The sequence below is a fragment of the Lepeophtheirus salmonis genome, chromosome 1 (genome assembly GCF_016086655.4).
Source record: "Lepeophtheirus salmonis chromosome 1, UVic_Lsal_1.4, whole genome shotgun sequence".
In the NCBI taxonomy this organism is placed as follows: Eukaryota; Metazoa; Arthropoda; class Copepoda; order Siphonostomatoida; family Caligidae; genus Lepeophtheirus; species Lepeophtheirus salmonis.
In genome coordinates, this window is record NC_052131.2 from 36,055,593 (window position 1) to 36,078,276 (window position 22,684).

General features: G+C 32.6%; 4 protein-coding genes across 43 annotated transcripts; 2 read left to right on the plus strand and 2 right to left on the minus strand.

The window, feature by feature from the left end:
- Positions 1-130: 130 nt before the first annotated feature.
- LOC121126147 (inositol hexakisphosphate and diphosphoinositol-pentakisphosphate kinase) lies at positions 131-19,557 on the minus strand. 40 transcript variants are annotated; one of them, XR_011782176.1, is made up of 22 exons: positions 19,156-19,557; positions 18,857-19,058; positions 18,395-18,770; positions 18,245-18,321; positions 12,897-12,944; positions 12,705-12,830; positions 12,287-12,644; positions 11,632-11,953; positions 11,364-11,558; positions 10,033-10,400; positions 9,828-9,959; positions 9,192-9,260; positions 8,415-8,636; positions 8,245-8,350; positions 3,654-3,862; positions 3,337-3,557; positions 3,011-3,274; positions 2,314-2,944; positions 2,117-2,230; positions 1,831-2,043; positions 1,563-1,654; positions 357-497 (listed from the first exon to the last, which is right to left on the minus strand). XR_011782176.1 is itself a non-coding variant. In XM_071891660.1 (21 exons), the coding sequence occupies exons 1-21, from the start codon at positions 19,455-19,457 to the stop codon at positions 388-390; spliced, it is 4,656 nt and encodes a 1,551-aa protein (XP_071747761.1). In that variant the 5' UTR covers positions 19,458-19,557; the 3' UTR covers positions 171-387. The 40 variants fall into 40 exon arrangements, 36 of the variants coding, with proteins under 36 accessions (XP_071747777.1, XP_071747771.1, XP_071747770.1 ...); XR_011782187.1 differs by lacking the exon at positions 8,245-8,350 and having other exon boundaries at positions 131-497; positions 8,399-8,636; XM_071891660.1 differs by lacking the exon at positions 1,563-1,654 and having other exon boundaries at positions 171-497; positions 9,837-9,959.
- LOC121126233 (uncharacterized) lies at positions 14,846-17,757 on the plus strand. The gene is made up of 3 exons (XM_040721558.2): positions 14,846-15,028; positions 15,103-15,582; positions 16,771-17,757. The coding sequence occupies exons 1-3, from the start codon at positions 14,846-14,848 to the stop codon at positions 17,488-17,490; spliced, it is 1,383 nt and encodes a 460-aa protein (XP_040577492.1). The 3' UTR covers positions 17,491-17,757.
- On the minus strand, positions 15,584-16,733 carry pasi2 (Protein). The gene has a single exon (XM_040721567.2). It carries the CDS (start codon positions 16,718-16,720, stop codon positions 15,725-15,727), a length of 996 nt encoding a protein of 331 aa, XP_040577501.2. The 5' UTR covers positions 16,721-16,733; the 3' UTR covers positions 15,584-15,724.
- On the plus strand, positions 18,973-22,681 carry Plekhm1 (Pleckstrin homology and RUN domain containing M1). The gene is made up of 3 exons (XM_040721526.1): positions 18,973-19,110; positions 20,034-20,320; positions 20,375-22,681. The coding sequence occupies exons 1-3, from the start codon at positions 19,066-19,068 to the stop codon at positions 22,440-22,442; spliced, it is 2,400 nt and encodes a 799-aa protein (XP_040577460.1). The 5' UTR covers positions 18,973-19,065; the 3' UTR covers positions 22,443-22,681.
- Positions 22,682-22,684: the final 3 nt, after the last annotated feature.

A 22,684-nucleotide genomic window follows, 5' to 3' on the forward strand; every position in this document is an offset into this window, starting at 1 on the left:
TTTGAATAGATGTAGATTTTTGACATTTTTTTCAAAAAAATTAATTTTTGGATTTTTTTTTCCAAAAAATTCCTGAAACCAAGCCCTTTCAAAAAAAAAATATGATCCTACGGCCTTCCCTATGACCTGATTGAGCAATAATAATATCCATTTATTCGTAACGATGATAAATATATATATATATAATTGAATATAATATCAATATAATATTTGAATATATAAATAAAATAATTTAATATACCTACTATCATTTATAAATTATTCTAAAATGATATGTAAAAATGAATGATGACATAATATAGAATACAACAAAGGATTATTAAAAAAATGGAGATTATCGTAAAGAATATTGCAATAATAATTATAAGGGATAATGATTCAATTTATTCATACAGAATCGTTATTATCTTCTTGTTGTAGAGCCAAAATTCGAATCCTAGAAAAGAAATCTATTGGAGCAGGAGATGTATCGGCACTTGAAACAAATGAAGTGAAACCTTAAAAAAATATGTGGAAAAATATTTTTTAAATCATTAAACGTATTAGCGTACAAAAATGATTAAGAAATTCATCGTTATCTAAAAATTCATCTCTTTAATTATATAAATTATACTCGAAACCCAGTGTTATTAATATATATGATATTATGTTTGGTACAGGAAAATTGCCCTGGGGGGAAAAATTCAACAGGTTGAGAAAATGATTTCATTAAGTAAAAATTTAAAATTGAATTATTACGGCGTAACCTTACTTCAACTACTAAAATTTACATTGTATTTTGTTGTCAGCTGTTTATTTTTCTGCTCCTTCCTCCTATCAGTCTTTTGAATTAAAATTAGTTAAATCTTAATTAGCTCTTTGGTGACCAAGCGGTAAAACATAAAAAATGAGCCTACCAAACTTTTTGGGGCTAACCATAGATGGACATTTTGATTCTGCAATATTTTTTTTTAACGCAAAGTCAATATTCCATAATTCAGAAGGTACAATATGCTAACAGCAATGTGCAATGTAGAGAGGATATTTTTGTAGGAGCAATATATATGTATAGTATTACTAAATTAAGACCCTTGTTAATATCAGCTGCAATATTTCATTAATATGACTTCATTATAATTTCTTATATAAAATATTTATATGATTTGCATCAGGGAGCACTATATACAGTTGTGTGATACAGTAAAGGCAACGAGGTGAAAAGTTTTAAAACAAAATCTTATATTTCTAACGCCATCTAACGTAAAGCGACCACACTTATAGTACGCAAAATATATAATTCCTTAAGCCATCTATTGGAAAAATAATGGATTTCCATTTGTTATACAGAGGTATTATCCAACCTGAAATGTTCAGTAAATGAGGGGCAATTTTCCGTGCAAACGAGAGGTTAAATGTTTTATATTATTTAATAAAAGCATATATATTCAATTAGATATAAATGATTGCTTCTTAATTATCCTTCAAAAAATTCAAGCAAATGTTAATATTGATTTTAGGAATAGGAAAAGCTTGTAAGTACCAATGTTAGTTGTGCTTGAGTTCACACAAGTTGAATCTCTTACCTTAAGCATTGCTTAATTAAATCATTGGAACACTTTTTTTGCTAGTTTTTTGTTCTCTTAATTTTAAATTTTTCAAATCTTATCTTAAAGACCTGGAAGTGGAAATGGGAGAATCAGTCAGTTCCTTACTTGTTCAATTTTGACTTGTACACATTTTATATTCAAACATCAAGGCACACTTAATCTCCCCTAATATCTATTATTCCTATTGAGTCCATTGATAAATATTTAAACAATAACTTTGAAAATTGAAAAAAAAAAATCTTACTGTTGGCAGGTGACATGAAACGCAGAGGTGGCGGTGGAGGTCGGCTATTAAGATTGGATTTGGATGAAAAAGAGGATCTCAATGGTGGAGATGTGCTAGGGGTTTTAAAATTGGCAGAGGTGATATAGCCAAGAAATTCATCAAGTTGTCGAAGGGAGAGAGCATTATGTAGAGTTTCCAAAGGTCTTATTGTTGGCATTGTGGCGCTTACAGCTTGAAAATAAATAGATAAATAATTAATTATCCATACTTTTTGAAATGAATGGATTGTTATTAATTTTATCACCTATAGTTGAACCAGGTACAGGCGACATTTCTTTAAGATTGGGAGCAGAAGAGGAACCAGAAATGACGGCCGTGGAAAACAATTTTGTAGTCGTTGATCCCTTGTGAGAGAATTCTAATAAGATAAAAATATTTATTTATTACTTGATTATTTTCTTCCCCCTCCCCCAATATAATAACTTTTTTTTAAATTAAGACCTTTATAACTCGAAGACGCAGAATTAGTTTTGTTATCACATTCACAATCAAGTGATCTGGGTCTCGAGCCTTTCTTCTCTAAACTCCTAGATCTTTTGCCAACACTCTTCTTACATACAGATGATGAACTAGAGTATTCATCAGAACAATTCATAACATTAGAAGAATTTGATTCAATGGAACGGGGTTCCGATGTGGCTTTTGATGAATAATTAACTTCAAACAATGCCTCCTCCTCAGTTGATGCATCTTGCTCAATGGCACAAAAAAATTTATTCAAATCACCACTCGAACAATCGACTGAGCATTTTACGGGGGAAAGAGGGGTTGAACTTGCATTCTCAGTAGATTCATCTCGAGATGGAACACGACTTCTATCCAAACTACTTCCACCACCATTTCCGTGTTCATTGTTTCTGGAGTGTGGTCTAAAGCCTGGACCGGGAGGAAGCTCTTTTTTGATACAACAATTGACTCCAGGAGAGAAGTGTAATTCAACGTGAAATCTTTGATCCGAAGATGGATCCTTTGTTGGATCCTCATATAGCATAATAACAACCTGTGTCATGTAATTCATCTCGGATACTAAAGAAACATATTCCATAGCTCTCTGCCATTGCTCATCTTGTGACTAAAGAAAATTAAAAGTTCATATTAGGAACATCACATCATACCTATAGTTAAAATTTCAACATACATCAACTAAACCACCCTCAGAGAAAACAGTGAGTAAAGAGTGGATATGACTTTCCGATGTAAAATAGAGTCGAGTTCTAACATGACGACCTGGAGAAGAAACTCCAGAGGAATATCTAGGATTTAGTCGATTAACTGTATCACATTCCTCTTCAAAACTATCTGCTTCAATATTTCTTTGTAGATCTGATCTGATTTTCCTCAGAAGTGGAGCACATATTCCCTGTGCAATGGCTAACTTTTCACTTCTTGTCATCCCATATTCCTATAGTTTTGCATTGAATCCACAATTAGTTTGAAAAAAGTTCGAAATTAATTCCGTCATACCTGAGGGATAACTACATCAGCCATATTTTTGGCATAAATGTAGAGCTCTTCCGCTTCTGGGGATGGGAGGATATCACGATTATGCTGAATATCATACTTGATACAATCATAAATATCCGGAACTTTGGAAATATCATAGAGTTCATTTTTACTCCAAAAGTCCTTTTCTAATTTGTTCCATCGTCGAGCCATGAGTTCCCAAGTTTCTCCATGATACAATTCTAAACGAAAACAAAAAAGGAAAAAAAAGAGAGAGTTATCCAATTCCATTACACTAAAGACAATAATTAGATGAGGATAACTAAGGGTTTTCGCACCAGCATCGGTCAATTTCTGTCTTTTGATTTTTATATCAGCATTGAGTATTTGAATTAATTTGTAAATATGATTACAGCATTTAGCTGGATTACGAATAAGTTTTAAAGCATTAGCAACAGATATTTGTGAGCAAGGATTCAATTTCTCTTCTTCTTCCGGTGTAAAGTCCTGGGACATTTGCATCATTTCGTGCAACTTGACCTTTACTCTAGAAAGATATAAAAGAATGGATAGAGTAATTAATATGAATTATAATATGTAAAACAATACTTTATATAAATAATTTAACAAAAAATAAAATTAAAAAAAACACTTGAAAGTCGAGTAATTAGAATCATGATAATAACGACATAATATGTATTTTACATATGACGCATACTTATTGTAATGATGTAATTTAGTACAACTTTAAAAACAAAGTTACTTCAAAATGTTAGTCAAATAACATATTTGTATTATATACTTGTGTTAAATAGGTAAATAACTTCAGGGACGTCTACAGGATTACTATTTCAAAAGAAAAAATCCAAAAATTAAATTTTTTCGGAAAATTTATAGTAATTAAAAATATTATATTTAAAAAAATTCAATTTTAAATTTTTGAAAAAAAATTTCAAAAGCCCACAGCTATTCACAAAAAATATATTTCAAATATAAACTTTTTTGAAAAAAAATTTCAAATGTTAAATTTTTGGAAAAAAATTTCAAAAGCCCACAGCTGTTCACAAAAAATTCAAATATTAAATATTCTAGTAATAATGAAAAAATCCTTAATTTGGCCCACCCCCTACTGATACCTCTGAACTTTTTACTATGAACTAGTGTTGGATTTGAGCTAAAAATTTTGTGTTCTCCGTTGAGAGTTCGTGTTAGGATATACTGGGGTTTAGTTTGGAAATTCTAGACCAATATGAGATCAATATAATTTCTACAAAACCAAACTAATTCGGTCTGAGCAGCCTCGTAGTAACATTCAGTCAACACGGGAAAAATTTGCCCTTCATCAGTCCAAAACAAAAAATGATGTTTAAAAAAATGTAAATTTGATAAATAATAAAACTCCTGTTTAAAGGAAATAAATGGATATTTTTTTAGAAAATAGTAATATTGAATTTAATATTTGAATATATCTACAATTTAATTTTGGCCCATAGTTTCAGAACCGTGATGTGGACAGAAATAATCACTTAAGACCGAACCAGGGAAAAAATTTGTCTAGGACAGAGTATGAACACAACAATTTTCAAGTTCGGATAATTTCAAGTTTTTGAGGTTTAGACCTTTTTGAATATATGAACAAATCCTTAAGAAAAGGGTGGATGTAGTTACTGCCCTTCAAAGTTTCAAAGTGATACTAGAAACGTTTATAGTCAAGGTTGTACCCGATTCAGGTTAAGCGGTACTATTTGTCCCGGTCTCTATCTCTGTTCAGCTTTATCGGTCTCGTTTCTTTTTTATACAGGCTCAGTTTAGTAACAGGCACTTAAAACAAGGGGCGTTGATAGAAAATTCGGGCCAAGGAAATGATATTAGATACAAACAGGGCCGTAGCAGCTACCTTATAACAGTTATAAGCAGAGTGCGTAGTGCTCCAAGTTCCAGAAGAGGCCTCGGAAACTAAGGTTGCTTAAGACAATGGTTTTCAAAGTGGGCGCGTGAGGGAGGCTAGGGAGGGGCGGGTAGGAAAGTGGGGAATGGAGGATTGCACAGTAAATTTGGGAAACCTGGCTTAAGAAATATTATTATTATCATATTATAGGGGCCCAACAAGCTTAGTAGCGGACCTCGATCCATAATCTACCACAGCCCTTCCCTCTTTTATTTAAACCGTCTGGTCCCAAAAAACCCCTTTTCCAGATGCATAAGAAGCCCTTAGCTTTGTGGAACTCAGATACAACTGTGTTACCCTGTCTACGTAAAAAAAATATTGCAAAACGCTGCAATTGCACTAAAAACTCAGAAAATTGACTTATAGATTAAAACTAATTTATGTTTTTATAATATATAAAAAAGTTATGCCCTTAGAGGTCTTGAGATTCAAGCAGTTCTTGAACCGGGATTGGATTTTAAAAAAATTGAAATTGAAATTTTGGTGATAAAAAATTCAAAAATTAAATTTTTTGGAAAAAAATTTGAAAAAGCTACAGCTATTCACGAAAAATAAATTTCAAATAAAAATTTTCTGGATAATTTTTTTATTGATATAAAAATTCACAGCTTTACACAAAAAATTAAATTTCTTGGAAAAAATTTCAAAAACCACAGCTTTACACAAAAAATAATTTTTTTCGAAAAAAATTTCAAAAATCCACAGGTATTCATAAAATTTTAATTTTTTTGAAAAAATTTCAAATGTTAAATTTTCTAGTAAAATGCAAAAATTTCAAAATTTGGGGAAGGCTACAGCCTTCCAACCCACCCCTTGCGGACACCCCTGACTTGGATTCCGAACATAATTTTATTTCATATCTCTTTTAGTATTAAGTAAATATATCATTTTTAGTATTAAGTAAATATATCATTTTTAGTATTAAGTAATTATATCTATTTTATTAATAATTGAATATTTCCCCTTGGATTGCAATGGTGTGCTTCTGATTGATTTTATTTCGCGAAATATGAAAATTAACTTCATAACACAAATTTTCTTCTTTTGTGCCTAAAGAAAGCAGCATCTCATATAGTCTAGACAAATTTGGAAACATGTACATGTACCTACAAGCTAAATTCCAAATGAATTTCAAATATTACATTTAAAAAAAAAAATCAACAGCTATTAACAAAAAATTTAAAATATAATTTTGCTATACTGCATAATTTGCCCAAATTACCTTTTTTAAGAAAATAAATATTTCAAAAAAAATTAGCCCTTTTGTCGCATAAAATTTTTTCATCCTCATAAAAAAAATCCAGTAAAGAGCAAAAATTCCTTAATTGGAGGGGGGGGGGCTACAGTCCTTTCACCCAACCTCTGCGGACACTCCTGCTAATGTTGTTGTTTTATTTAATTGCTGGGATATGTGAAGGAAATAAGTATTTGATATCTTGCTGATTTTGTAAGTTTGCCCATTGACAAAGAAAAGAACGCTTTATAATTTTAATGGTACGTAGTTTTTAACAGTGAGGGGCATTATAAAGTTGCAGTAAAAAGAAATCCATCATTTTTAATAGATTTTTTTCCCATTAATTTTTATCTCCTAAGCAATAAAAACAGTCGGACCCGATGATTTACATGAATTTATTAACATTTTCGACAATTGGCCTTCCAGAGCGTACTGCATCTTTGACATCAAAATTACCGGAAAGGAATCGACAAAAACAATATAGTGCGTGATTAGCTGTTACAGTATCAGGACCATAAACACTATTCACAATTTCAGTCGCCTGCCTGCATTTTTGTTTTTATTCAATAAAAAACTGTAAAATATGGCGTATTTTCTCTTTGTTGGTCCCCATCGTCGATAGACACTCTGACAATACTGAGTCCAACAATCACAAAACTACCTAAGAAGTTTTTTTAGTACGAAATCTTTACCATCTAGCGTAAATCGATCCCAGATATGAAACACGAGATGCCCATTACTAAAGCCATCCTTTTAGAAAATAATGTATTTTTCTTTACGTCAGCTTAATTTAGATCTTCTAAGCCAAAAAAGATCATGTTAATGTTGTGAAAAATATTTTCCAAAAGGCACTCTGCAAGCCACAAAATCAGAATTTTGGGTAACAAAGATCATTTTCAGGCTTCAGAAATGCTTCAACACCATCTCAATCAAAAAAAAAAAAGTGAGCTTATCTAAAGAAATCCAAAGAGTCTGTACCTCACATGCAAAGAAAGTTAAAATTTTGGCGACTAGTGTTATTCAACATAGTCAGTTTACTCATTCATACCTTATGAGTTATGGTATATATTTGACAAGGGGGTAAAAAGTAGGGGGGTAGTTGTCTAGGTGGGTAGGTATCCTGATACCGAAATCCATATCGGTCATATCCTAACATAAACTATTTAAATAGTATTGTCTAACGAATGGGGTAACTTAGATATTTGTATTACTGAAGTGCAATAATACTTCTTAATTATTAGGACATAATTAGGATAAAAATGATGTTTATGGAAAACATCTATTAAGAGCATTATTGAAAGGTAAAAAACATGGCTTAGATCCCAAATATTAGATATATCTATAATTTTAATTCAAGGGACATCACTTTTATAATACAAATTAAAACAAAGGAGTAGAGAGAGGATAAAATATGTACAGAAAGAGTCAATCGCTAAAAAAACTGAAATTAGTTGGATTAATTATTTACTAACTGTAAGGAAAATCAGTCAAAAAAATAGGTGTTCAATCAACAAAAGGAACAAAAAAAGGGTATCATTATTATCTCAAGTCATTATCGTATTAATAATAATTAAAATACGTCAAATCATTGAAGACTGATATTTGAATAACTCAATTTTTACATCACAGTAAATTAACTCTACATTTCTTCATATTATGTACAATATGAATAATGTATACATTTAGCTTAGAAAAGAGAAAAAAAAAAAAAAAAAAAACAGCAACCCCAGAATAAAACCATGAGCACCTTCTCCTAGTATTTGCACTTCGATCATAATGGAACAAATGAAACAATTTCCTCTGTATATTTATACTCTTACTCGCATTACTCCTCTTCTCACTCACATTATTTCCTTCAAGTAATACGACAAAGATTATTAACAATGAACATCGGCACTCACGTGTTTTGATACTTGCTCGAACTATCGCATTCGTTATCTAAAAGACCATTTGTATTCGCGGATTTAACCATTTGAACAAGAATAGGAGTTAACTCTCCTTCCAGTGCAAGAAGACCCTTGGCAAATGCAGCTGCCGTCATTTGTACTCTTCCTTCATCCGAGGCGTAGATCTTCAGATCATGACGATATGTTGAGTGAAGACGGAGAAGACCCAAGCCTTGTGTTCCTGCATATTCCCCTGTGTATAAAAGAGAAATAGGGAAAAGGTTAGGGATCATTATGATCTATGAGGAACCAGGGAGATTTAAACTCAAAAAAAAAAAATATATATTTAATTAATTAATAACAACATAATAATAATCAAATATATGAGAAATCATATGATTAGTAAAAGGGACAATACAAAAAATGTCTAAAACCTTCTTCAAACAAGTAGTATATAGCATGATAAAAATAGAGGGTAAAAAGTGTTAATGAATAGAACAATAGTATAGAGAAAGAGAGAGACAGACAATATAATTAATTGATGTTGACCGAAGAAAAAAATGGATACAGAATAATATGTAATATTCACATCAGGTAGATTCAAGTTTTACTAGGTTTAAAGTTAATTAAATTGTATGGTCTGCAAACCATATTTATAGTAATAGTACATTCCCCTTACACAAATAGGTATGGGCATATTATTCCATCAGTAGAGTAATTAAGATTGATTGTGTAATTCTACGTAATTATCAATGTAATTAAAGAAGAAGAAAAAAGAGAGACTGAATAAAACATTAAATTTACATACCATTAATTGTGTTTGTTCTAATCTTCTCTGTATCTTCCATTATAGGAGGAAGACCTCCAATCAACAAATCTGTAATGATTCCAGTAAGACTTGAAAACAACTGAAGCAAGGAAGAAAAATTGTCTGTTTTATGTAAATTTTGGGTGGTTTAAATGAGGAGAGGGAAGGTAGGATAATATGTCTTGAATAATAATTATTCAATTATTATTATTTTTTTTTTTTTTTGTAAACAGCAAGCAAACACTGTTTTACTCCCATGTTTGAAGGATTTGTATGCACTTAAATTGTCGTTGAGTCTCAGTGAACATTAAATTTTTCAAGTTTTTAAGGATTAATTTCCACAAACAATATAATAATTATTGTGTGATTTGCTTATTCAATTAGTAGGAGGTTCTTGTTCTCACTGCTGTTTCCGTTGTTAATGTGAATATTATGTTCATGTAATCATATATCTAGGTATAACATCAAAGGAATATGATTCTAAATATATGAATATACATGTACATAACTAAGTAAGTGTAAAAAAAAAAAAAAAAAAAAAAAAAAAAAAAAAAAAAACGAAACAAAAATGATTAAAATAAAATAATTATAACAAAAGTAGATAATTAATTGATATTTAAAAAAAAAATGTATAACCATTATTACCCTGTCCTCCTGGATACATGCATCGAAAGACTTTTCCTAGTTCTTCAGCTTGTACCCGACCAATCGGAGTCAGTTCCCCTCCCCATTTCAATATTAAGAGTAAGGACGGTTCTTTGGGTAGCTCTAATTTAAATATCATAAACATATTAATTATTAATGCTCAGCTTATATCCCCTAGGCCACATATTATAATTACCATCCTCAGAGCTCGAGTTTCGAGGTCTACCCTTTGGCTGATACTTGAGCTGTACTTTTCTATTTATGCCCGAGAAGTGGCCATACATTTCAAGTACATGTTTGATTTGCTCAAGTTTACTTCGTTTCTCCTGTATGAGCTCAGATTCAGAGGATCCTCTATCAATTTGTTCGAGAAGCTCTCTCACAATATCAAGGATTTCCTGCAATTGCTGTGGCTTTTTAAGCTTAATTCGTGCAAATTTATGGCCTTCACTATATCTGCGAAATATATCAAAAAATTTGGGGTGTCTAACTTCAAGTTTCATTTTTTGTTTTGGGGTTCGATCTCCATGGCGTATTACTCCAACAACACATCTTAACTCCATCCTAAAAGTTATACAAATATGAATTTAATTTATCGTCAACTTATTATTCATTAAAATATTTAGGTTTCAATCTAAAAATACTGCTCAATCAAAGTAGGTAGACGTAAAGTGAGATTTCATCGATTTTTTTAAAAAAGGTATCAAAGCTTAATTACAACTCAAAAAGTCATCTGAGGAAAAAAAAAACAAAGAAGTTAATAGTTTATGATAGTCAAATCCAGATAAGAGCAAAACTATCAGTTCCTCTAAAATGTTACTCGGATCCGAAGTGTATCCATAATTAAGTGTTTCCCCTAAATATATGTGTAATTAAGTATTTATTTACTTAGTTAGTCAAAATTGAAATGAAGGTCCATTTAGTCTATAAAATCAGTTATTTTCTTTACTTTTTGCTAATACAGCTTATGATTATAATACGATTTTTCATACCGTTTCACTCAATGCCGTAAAATTATGGAATGAAAGTGGATCTGCTGTATGGTTATTAATTATAATTATGGTCAATATTGGAGAGAAATGTATGGCAGGAATATGTTCTAAAAATTATTTATGAGCTATAATATATATATATAGTATTTTTATATTAATACTTATAATAATGCGTAATCATTTATCGTATTAAAAAAAAATTCTGAGAAAAGTTGATCTTTTCTGAATTACTCTTATCCAGACTAGACTATGTATACTTGATATTTTTTTTAAATATAAAACTACTTCACTAAATCTACAAATACTTTGAAAGGTTTATCAATTATTACAGCCTTACTTTTATTCCTATAGATTCATTTATAAAAAGCATAAGTACATAGTCATAATTGTGACATTTATTTTTTTCCAGTTGTATTCCTATTATTAAAAATATATTCAAAATTTAGTGACTTCAAAAAGAGATATTTTTAAGGTTGATGACTTCAAAAAATTTCTTAATATGACTGTACTTAGATGGTTTAGAGAATAAACTTACATTTTTCCAACTGTCGTCGGGACAATTGGAGGATCATCAAGTTGAAAAGGAATGTTCCAAGGAATATGGAGTGTAGGCGCCAATTCTCTAAGGATCATGTTCCCCAAAATTTTGGCACAATCATCATAATATTTAAATGAGTTTTTTACAAAGCTAAAACCATTTACATCGCAGACAATGGATCTACCATTCGCCCTATTTTTTTATATTTACAAGATGGGGGAAATTAATTATATGTATTATACCTTTAATTAATAATACTAGATACCTGAGCAAATCAAATCCGCAGACAGTTTGTTTAAAAGCTAAACAAACTTTACGTGCAATTAATTTTTCCTTATTTGATAAAATGACAGGATATCTAACTTCTTTTCCTTCACAGTCTCGTTCAACTTTACCATCAAGAGCTGGAGACTTCCTTGCTTCCGCATGTGCATAGTCAGGTCCTACAGTATATACTTTGACATCGGTACCATCAGTAGCCATGAAATCTTCATAGATGTAGGATCCTGTTTTACGCACTCCAGACTCTGATGAGTATACACTGCTTCGACTCCCAATTTTTCGAAATAATCTTTGACTTCCTCCTCCTAATTTAAATATGTATTTATATTTATGTTTAAATTCATTATTTACTCATATTTCATCATATCATTTTGTCTGCATAGTTACTGATGTTCTATGCTATAAGAACAAGATATTCCTATGTGCTCACGCAAGGAGTTGGAAACGAGTTTTAATTAGCAACAAGGGAAATATAGTTACATATGATATGCATTTCGACTTCTTATCGAACATAAAACGTAATATATATACGTCGATAATGTAATAAATTAGAAATATGTGACTAATTCCACAAGAACAAGGGGTAATAATGCATAATATGTGTAGATTACAAGACGTCTTTAAATCATGGTTGTTACCTGCTGAAGTTGGATAATACATGAAGATATTGTGATCCTCCGCGGACACAGGTTTCTCTACGAAAGGTTTATTAAAAGTAACCCCATTGACTTCGACATGATCATCGTATTCAACAATGGTATTCTGAGCTGGATCATCTGAATCTCTATTTAGTATGGCATGTCGAGGAATTTCGATCCCCTCTTTCTCCATAGTCTTATAAACGGATCGTCTGTCTTGGATATCATACTGCATCTCCAAGTTATTGATAATGTAGGGTTTTCTAAGTTTTGCATACTCTATGGCCTTTTCCAAAGGGAAGCCTTTTGAGTGAAAGGCTATGAGGCAATCAACTAAAGGCCATTCTTCAACTGAGCCCTAAAAGAGAAATGAATTAGTCATTTTAAGTCTTTAAGGGCTGACATTTACGATTCGTACATTAAGGATCACATCTTCTGAAAAAGTTAGGGTTTTGATATATTCAAATTCTTCTAATCGAGTAAGTATTTCTTTCATGGGTTTGGAGAGAGATTTTTTCTCCATGGCACATATTCCGACAATTACCTATTGTATATCATATATATTATATAAAAATTGTTTCATTAATAATTATTATGTGGAAATACCAACCTGCTTGGACCCGTTCATTTCGTAGTCGTTTAAATCACTCTCTTGGCTCTGAAAAATAAAGCAAAAATCACATTGAGTAATTAAGCTACTTTTCTGTTGAAGGATAATGCAAATTCATGATACCAGAGTATCTCCATAGTCCATTCGAAACATTTTAATCGCTAAATAGGATTTTGAAGTTATTTATTTAATGAAATATTATCTATAGTTTGAACTTTCACAAAATGAAACGTATATCTTTCTTTCAATTCTAAACACAGAAGGCTGTAAAAAAAACTAGTAGGAACATGAGAAAAACAAATAGATCATATGAAATAATATTATTATACATGAACATGATTTTTCTAGTTTGTTCCAGCAGCAATTCAATGTTCCATAATTATTCTTGTTGCTCCTTTAAAATATATGAGATTATTGATTAAATTTACGCCCCAAAATATACTCAGGAAGTTTATTTAATAAATAGCCAATAGGTAATGGTCAACTTTCAAAGGAATGAAGATGAAGAGGAGCACTCAATAATAAGTAATGAAGCAACAAACAACTCACCTCAAATCATGTTTTTGTTAATGCCAGGTTCTGATATAAGATATAATAAAGTTTATCACAAAGAAAACTCCCTGTGTTCTGTGTACATATATATGACTTCAATGACTATATAATACTTGTGACTTGCTTGAGAAAACAGAGAGTAAATATTCCTATGAATTGAAATCAGATTAACTGCAGCTGTGTTATTATTATGACTTAACAAAAAAGAAAGCCGTAAGCTAAGGGAAAAAGCTTGCCTCATTATAGCTTTTTTAGCTGTTAGACAACTTTCATCATAGCCCATTGACTAATACGTATTTTTAATGTCATTTTTGTAGAGTTAAACCTAAAAAATAATTATTGGATTGTCAAATCTACATATAGAACATATTCAATAACGTCATAAATTGTAATATAATTAAAGAAGACACCATTTTGGGGGCTCAAATTTGCTATTTTTACTACATTAAATAAATATATTTCTACTCAATCCTGATAAAACTCCTTTAAATGGCTTTATGAATAAAAAGTGATTTAACACCATAGGCAGATAACATTAACTAAATTAGGTAGACATGTTAAACCACATTTATAATTTCAAAGTTAATTTGATTTCTTAGGGATTTAAAATCTTACTCTCAAAAAATATATTTTATGTTTTTAGTTGAAATATTGAACATTATATATTCCATGAGCCTCAAAAGAAGGTGATCTGGAAATGGTACAATTTACAAGTTTAGAAAAGTTATTGTGTGCCACATGTGCTACACATCATGATAAACGTATGGAAGTACAATTATAAATAAATTAAATAATAAAAAATGTTACCCAAAATGATTTTTCTTTAAAAAAAAAAAAAATTAAGAGTCATAATAATTGATTAATTCTTCAGTTTTCAAATTTTAATATATTGACGATCCATTCTCCTAAAATCGACATTGTTCTCTTTCAAGAAATCAAAATATGGTCACCCTAGTCTAAATGCACCTTTTGAATGATCATAATATATTGGTGCCTGATAATTTGGTATAAAAATACATATTTATCTATATTTGCAATTATTCATTGGCACAATAAATCAACTCATTTAACTATAAAATAACAGTAAACAATATTTTATTCATAATTAATAGGAAACTGTAGAAAAGTTGTCTATTATGCTTATATTAAATAATTTGCTGTCAAGTGGAATTATATAATGCTCAAAGTTCATAGGATGCTATTAAGTATAATTAAATAGGTACAGATCATCTATATAGATTATAAGTAATCATTAATTACATAATATTATATCTAGGTCAAGGTACAAGATGTTTGATCAATAATAATCATATAAAATACAGAATATAACATTCACGAATTTATACATTAGCAGTTCTTTAAAAAGTACCTGACAGAAAATTTAACACAGAGAGAACATGAATCACCCCACTCGAATCCCTGGTTCCGACAAATGGATAATGAATATAGATGATCTTAAGAAGAAGTATGATCCAAATTCTAGTGAAAGCAAAATAGCTAGGAAAGGTCCATCCCATTTATCCTTTATTCAAATGACTAAAAAATTGATGTTCAGCCAAAGGATTCGAAGTAATATTATCGTAAGGCTAAATGTCAAAGAACTAATAAAGTATCTACAACAGAGATTTAAAAAAATCTTTTGATTTATATGTAGGGTACAATTAAAGGTAAGTTTCTTGTTGAGTCGGATCTACCACCAGAGCTTGTGGCGGTTATTGGGAAAGAGCTCGGATGGGAAGTGCCTGATTATGTAAATGCATTGGAAAAAGAGCCAAAGCCTATAAATACTTTTTCAAGTGATGAAACACAAAAGAAGCATTGCTTTAGAGCATTGGAAGAAATCAAATGCAAAAGTAATAACATTTATGATGATTTTATTCAAAGAATGGATGAACTTGATGAAGGGGAGGGTATAGAGGAAATAGCTTCATCTGGTCTACTTACGGGTCTTAAATCATGGCTTAACTTTGGATCCAGTGTTGTTCAAAATACTATGGCAGACACGGAGCAAAAAAAAATATATCTTATGGGAGTTATAGAACCTGGGGACGAAAATAACATCGTCAAGACATCCAAAGGACCTGCAAAAAGTGATGACAAACTGACGAGGAAGGCTGAGGAACGAACAAGCAGAGTAAGCTCATAAAATATTTATAATTCCCTCATATATTTTAATGGGACATAAAAAAAGTCAATTCCCGAAAAATGTTAGGATTTTAAGTCTATTTCTTTTTCGGGGAAAAAAAATAATGATTACACGAAAATTAATTTGTCTATTAATAAATATCTGTTGGCTTAGACGTTGAGGTAAGAGTATCCGTCCGATGACTTGGGGACCTACTATTGTATTGCTGTGTTCGCATATCCAAAGGTGTAGGCTGATTGGAATTATAAGGTGAAATGGGTCTTGAGAGTAGGGACTGAGCTCTTGAAGCTGGAAGGGAGCTCATAGTATCCATTTTTAATTTAGCCAAGTCTTGTAACTTTGTTATGTCGCTAAGTTCTAAATACAAGGAATAGATAATCATCCAACTTATAATATTCAGAACATTGAAAGTAAGCCATGCAAAAAACATGACTATGTGATAGGCAAAAATCATGTCATTCACTACGGTACAAAATAACCAAGCAAATATTTTCCAAAGAGTAAAGGATCCCATTATGTAGAGATAGGGCTTAAATGAGACCTCATACTCCCTTCGGAGTCCATTAAGTAATAAAATACTCGTCACACAGAGAGCAATCCCTCCAAATAAACTAAAGATGCTCACGGTAATGAGTAAATTCCTTACATGGGGATTTCCAACATAAACGAATTCAAAACTTATGATGTAGTATCCAGTATGACTTGTACCAGGCTTTGCTTCTTCTAAGCAGTATACATCAAAGGACGAAGTAAATATGGTCCAAACACTCAGTATTAATGAGTAAAAACCAACATGCCAAGCTCCTCTTTGTAGATTTGTGTAAAGAGCATTTTTAAGCAGTGGCTTCTTGTACCAAGGCAGAGCTTCATAATGTGAGGCTCGAGCAGATCTAGAACCTCCATGGCGTGTTGATCGCAAAGTGGATGTATGTGAAGCAACAGAGAAATGAGACCCTGAAATACTCCCTGTTTTTCGTCCGAGAGTAGACATTATTATTTTTATGAATGGAGTTGAGCTTATGTTATTATTAAATAAACGAATATGCAGGTAATAAATGCAGAAGATAATTTCTAAGTTAGTAGTAGACAGGTATGAATTTGAATCTATGATATAGCTAATAATCATAGTAAATAATTTTGAATCCTACCTCATTCATCAATTCTTTATTTTGTTAGATAACAAGTGAATTCTGTGCATGGCTAAGAAGCCTTCCCATTGGAGACGATGACAGTATTAACAACACTCCTGAATCCCAAATCAAAGCATTATTTGATACAGCTCAGTCTGCAAATCCTAACAAATCCAAGTTAGCAGAGGGTTTAAAATTTTGGGCGAAATTTGGAGAACAGGCCACGGGCGCATCTCTTCTCATGAATGATACAAGGACTAAACCCGAAATAAAGAAAAATAAATGGGCAACAGTTTTACCTAAGCAAATTTTAAGGAAAACTAACACAAAAGACATTGCCTATATCGCGTCTTCTCAAATCGCCAAGAAGAAGTTTAAGAAAAAATATAAAATTGTGAAAAGAAAAAGAATTTTAAAACAACGAAAGATTGACCAAGAGCTTGAGGGGTCGGATGATGACTCCTCCTCTCATGAAGAAGAAAATGATAGAAGAAAAAGCAGGGTAAAACCCTTTGATCATAAAAAGTATGGTACATGGTTTACAAAACCAGAATTTTGGGAAAAAAGCTTTAAAGATAAACGAGACGTATCAAAATGCTCAGCTCTTCACCTTGAAATCAAACAAGAAAAGTTTTCCTGGAAGGAAGATCATACGAACAACGCCTCCCTTGCAAAACTAGATTCCACAAAGGCTTTTACACATTATCTCAATAGAAGAAAAGCTAACTACGACATACCCGCATTCCTTATAAATATACTCATTTGATTTCATTTATCTTTTTTAATTAATGATACTATAAATTGTAAAAACGTTTATTCCAACAACTGATATATAATATAAAGTCATCACCATAAAAAATTTCTATGTTCGATCAAAAAATAAATATGAATATCAGTTTTTAGACATAGAATATGTCTTTTACCGCAGTTTTGAAACTACATACCTATGATAAAATTGACTTTGATAAAACAATACACAAAGAAATATTGCGTTAAATAATTTAGTTAAAATAAAAAGGCAGTTATTATACAATCACAGTCTAGTTATTAATTAATTTTTAAGTATAATTAAACCTAGAGGAACTTTCATCTTATCTTTCTAAACAAATATCCAAATGGGCGTTGATTGCCCTTACAACAAACGTTTCATTACAAATTGGACAAGACACTTCTGATTGGGTAATTATTTTTGTATTACTTCCAGTATTTGTATTCTTAGTTTCTTCTATAATTTCAACGGATGAGTCAAGAGAAGGAGAAGATGGATTTTTATGAACTACTAATGGTTTCTCATTACTTCTGGATGATTCAAATGTAGATTTGAACTTTTTCCTTAATGGCCCTATTGTAGAACCATCCCCTGAAGTAGAAAATTTTTTAATCCAGATATCTCTAACAGTTTGACGCTGGGCGGAGTTATCACAATTTGGATTAAAGTTAGGAGTAGCTAAATTCGATGTTGACGATTTATTTGTTTCTGATTCACTCTTTGTATCTAGAAATTCTAATGATTTACTCACATTTGTGGAAGAAGTAGCAGGATTTGTTTTTTTTAACGAACTTGTTTTAGATGATGATGCTTCATTGTTGCTCCATTCTTCAAATACAAATATATGTATAATTATCATTGTTATATTATTTATAGCAGTAATAATACGATTGAGACTTACTGTCACTTTTGGTAGAAGTGCTGGCATAGCTTGTGCCTCCAAATCCGACTATATTTTGACCACTAAATGGCTTTCTTGGACCCTTATCATTATTGATTTGCTTGCTGAACAAGGATCGGATATCCTGATGTGTAGAAGGTTCAATGATCTTTTTAGCATTTGTCTTCGACTTTGCATCCTTTTTCTTTTTTAAGCCATAACCTTCTGGCTCTTTTATTTTGTGATAAGTCCCCCCACAAGAGCGCTGATGTTCTGCAAACCAATTATCATACCGCCCTGGGGCTCTGTTCATAGACCGCTTTACTAAGCCAAAAAAGGGTCGTCTATTGACACAGGGCCCATCACATTTCCACCAGTGCTGTTTGTACAAGTTAACCTAAATATAATTAACATATGTAGTATTAATACGCTATGATTAGTTAACTCATTTCAAGGGTCATATCACATCCTTCTATTTCATACCTCATCGTGAAAACTGTGATAAACAGAAATCTTAGTTCCAGTTTCTTTGTTGATGCGATACATATGTTTATGGAATTCAGGGCCATGTCCATCATGATTATCGTTTCGATCAGTAACAAAGAGATAGGCATGAATCATTTCGTGTAAAAGAGTTTCAACTAAATCCTTGCGAGGCCGAAGTTTGAGAAGCGGGACACTCAAGCTGAAAGATGTTGATAGATAAAATACGAGAAGCATATTTCATCGACTATATGGTAAGTCATTCCTACTTCAGCCACTCTTCAAGTGCTCATCCTTACCGAATGGAGCAAAGTCCCTCCCGTCTCCGATAAGAGCAAACCCCCGCACAAAGAGTCATTCGAGGAGACCATTTCACTTCACAGGCCTTCAGGTACCCCCAAAAAAAACGATTATCAAATTTAATAAAGAGTTGGTGCAAGTCCGGAGTAGGATCTAAATCTTCAAGCTCGGATCCGATGATGGGTTCTTCGTCCGTACAAGGAAGATCTTCTCCTGCTCCAGACGGCACTAGCGACAATTCTCTCCATTCCCTATCAAAATCATTCTGTATTGATAGAGCGAGAGCGAGGTCGGAGTCCATTCTCAGAGGATCTGTGTCGCTGAAAATGGGGGCGGAAATTTAGTGGTGACAAGGTATGCTCAAGGCTGTTCCATTGTCTTTAGCTGCTAACTTTGGTATGCTTAAGGGCTCGTATTTTCCCAACAAAACAGCCAACAATTTAATAGCCTGTTTTTTTACAAATATGAGCTAAGTATCTTGAGTAGACCCAACATAGCAGCTCCATTGAATTTCTCAAGATCCGAATATTTATTCTCTCTCTACCACAATTAGCCAAGCGACCATGTAAAAATCCTTGTCACTTCTCTAATTTTCTTTCTGCTAGCTCTACTAATGTAGCTATTGATGACTAAACTGGGCGTCGATGTATGAAGTCATCGCAGTTGAGGAATGTCGTCATCATTACATCATTTGAGACCACTTCAACTGGAGACGTAACTTCTCACTCGACGCTCCTAGTGAAGGACGGAGTATTCAGGGAAATCAAGCCTCCAAATATTCCTCTTTTTCAAGGTCCCCTTTCCAGCCCCCAAACTCCTGAATGAGCCGAGTGGAGTGCATGTTATCAGTGCCTCTTTAACTTTTGGCATCTTGCAGGGAAGAAGTGTGCTGAAAAGGATGCCTTCCTTTTTGAATCGTGTTCATGGTGCTCATAGAAACCCTGATGCGAAAGACGTGCACAAAATCAAAGGGAGGATCAAGGAAAGCCTCTCTGACTCTATCAAGGACATCCAAGTGAAGTACGGGGAAAAGGGAGACAAGATAATCTCGAACCGCATCTCTGGACAAACCTTATCCGCTATAGAAGCCATTTTCATTCATGGACTGAAAGATTCAATTCTAGGAAAGATTTCCTTTGCACTTGGACCTACATCAGGAGATCGGTAATGAAACTACTCACTTGAATGAATACTTACATTTCTTTCCTTCCGCTCCAGGTCAGCTTCAATTCCTGAGCCTAGCTTCTGGCTCTATCTTCTCATCTTCTCCCATCGCCAAGATATCGACAAGGTGAACTCCTTTTCTCAAATTAGTACAGATATTGGGCGATGTCGTGCATGGATTCGAGTTGTTATCAATGCAGGACTACTCACCAGTTACCTTCTTTCTATGGCAAAAGACAAGGCCTCTTCACGCTCATACTATCATGCTTACGCCTTCATTCGGGATTCGGAATGTCTGGATATCGCCATGAGGCTTATCAATGGCTTGGAGATATTTACTTTTGATGTTGCCACCAATTCATCCATCCTCAATAAATGGCAGAGTGCACCTCTTGCCATTGCTGGACTAATAGAAGAATCCAAGATTGCCGTTGCTGTGGACGCAAGCATGATGCTTCTCGGTCATGATGTTCAAGAAAAGGAAGTGGGAGAAGATGAGGGAAAGAAAGCTCATAGTAGTAAAAAATCTTCAGAGCCAGTCAATACTGACAATGAGAAGAGTTCAATTCGTCCTATTGAAAATTCCATCATGAGAGGTTTGCTCAACGAAGAAGAAGCATTGAGACTGATTTTACAGTCCTCAACTCCCATATCAGGATCACCTGTCGCATCCACATCTCTTAATGTAAATGTTCTGTATCCATCCAATTTGTCTCCTCCGTCCAGTTTACATCTTAAATCAATATCGTCCTTTCCCTCCATGACTGATATTAAGTCAAACATGAGTCCTCCAACGGCTGACTTCATGACACCTCCTAATTCTTTTTTACAAAACTCTTCTCTTTCTTCCGTCAAAAGTGACGATCAAGCTCAAGAAATCAGCAAAGAGGATTCGGATTGTACCGATGAGGAAGATTCAGACATTTCCTCTTCGGTAGAGTGTGATCTTGAACAAGAAGAAGACAAGGCCTCAAACATTGTGGAAATCAAGGAACCCTCCATCTCAGAGAAAGGAGAGTCTACTGAGATTGAAAATACAAATAATCATAATCATACTGCTTCTGAGAATAATTCTAAAGCGCGAGGCTCCTTTATGAGCGATTTTACATCTTCCTACCATGAAAATATGGAACGTTCTAAAGGAACACGTTTATCCGGATTTGTAGATGCATGGGATCCATTTGGCCGACGAAATTACTTTGACTCTTTTCCAGAGAGTCATGAGAGTCTAAATTATGGATTTTCTTCAAAACCAGATATACATATGGGTGGTTTGAATCAACTAGAGTCCCAATATTTTATGAGCTGTTTTGATATTGTGACAAGAGAGCAGGGACTTGATGATCAGAATTGGGAGTGCTTTAATTGTAATAAGACTGTCGGAACTGTATTTGGGCCCTATAAAACCTGTGCTTACTCCAAGAAATACTATTGTACAGACTGCCACGTAGATGACATGCGGCTAATACCCTATAAAGTAGTTTTCAATTGGGATTTTACCAAGTATCCTGTGAGCAAGAAAGCCAAAATCTTTTTAGATGCCATCAAATTAGAACCCATTATCAACGTACAATCCTTTAATTGTGGGCTATTTGCCTATTCAAGTGACCTTGATGCACTTTTCACTTTGAGAAAAAAAGTCAATTACCAGTACCAATACCTCAAAGTCTGTACTCAAAACCCCAATGCTTATCTTCACCTTGAGAAAGTGGTAGAGAATAGACCCTATCTCGTTCACGATGTGGATACCTATTCACTTACGGACTTGGAACAAACCTTCTCTGGAGTCCTTATTTCTCTTATGAAGTCACTTGATAAGTATGCTAGGTCCCATATACTAACTTGTCTCATCTGCAAAGGACATGGGTTCATTTGCGAGATTTGTAGAAACGACAAACCTTTGTATCCCTTTGAGCTTGAAAAAATATCTCAATGTGAAAAATGCTTCACGGTCTTCCATAAAGAATGTGCTGGATCGATTGTTACTTGTCCTAAGTGCGAGAGGATTGAAAGTAGAAATCTTAATTGGCATGTGAGTAATGTCAGAATCAAAAAATCTTCGTCATCGAATTTTAATGCTGTGATTGAAACCGTATCCTCTTCCCCCTCTTCAATTGACTAAAACTTGATATATTTTTTTATTTTATTCCTTTTTTTTATATACACTTAAATTAAAATGACGATCTGTTCTTTCTATAATTATCACAATATTTATATTTATATATATACTAAGGATATATATTTTGTCTATATTTGCTACTATTGATGTAAGCTTTTAATATTTTATATTCATGTTTATTTTCATATTCTTCAAAATCTATATATTAATATAATCCAAGTTAAAGACTTATGTTTCTAAAACAA

Excerpts from the sequence above, each read along its gene's own strand:
- LOC121126233 (XM_040721558.2), top strand. The coding sequence starts at position 14,846 with ATGAATCACCCCACTCGAATCCCTGGTTCCGACAAATGGATAATGAAT. Across the intron at positions 15,029-15,102 it reads GGATTCGAAGTAATATTATC|GGTACAATTAAAGGTAAGTT; the intron begins GTAAGGCTAAAT and ends ATTTATATGTAG. Across the intron at positions 15,583-16,770 it reads CTGAGGAACGAACAAGCAGA|ATAACAAGTGAATTCTGTGC; the intron begins GTAAGCTCATAA and ends TTATTTTGTTAG.
- pasi2 (XM_040721567.2), bottom strand. The coding sequence starts at position 16,720 with ATGATTATTAGCTATATCATAGATTCAAATTCATACCTGTCTACTACT.
- LOC121126147 (XM_071891620.1), bottom strand. The coding sequence starts at position 19,457 with ATGGACTCCGACCTCGCTCTCGCTCTATCAATACAGAATGATTTTGAT. Across the intron at positions 19,059-19,155 it reads GAGGGACTTTGCTCCATTCG|CTTGAGTGTCCCGCTTCTCA; the intron begins GTAAGGATGAGC and ends AACATCTTTCAG. Across the intron at positions 8,351-8,414 it reads TAACGAATGCGATAGTTCGA|GAAATAATGTGAGTGAGAAG; the intron begins GCAAGTATCAAA and ends TATTACTTGAAG.
- Plekhm1 (XM_040721526.1), top strand. The coding sequence starts at position 19,066 with ATGTTGATAGATAAAATACGAGAAGCATATTTCATCGACTATATG. Across the intron at positions 19,111-20,033 it reads CATATTTCATCGACTATATG|GGAAGAAGTGTGCTGAAAAG; the intron begins GTAAGTCATTCC and ends GGCATCTTGCAG. Across the intron at positions 20,321-20,374 it reads GGACCTACATCAGGAGATCG|GTCAGCTTCAATTCCTGAGC; the intron begins GTAATGAAACTA and ends CTTCCGCTCCAG.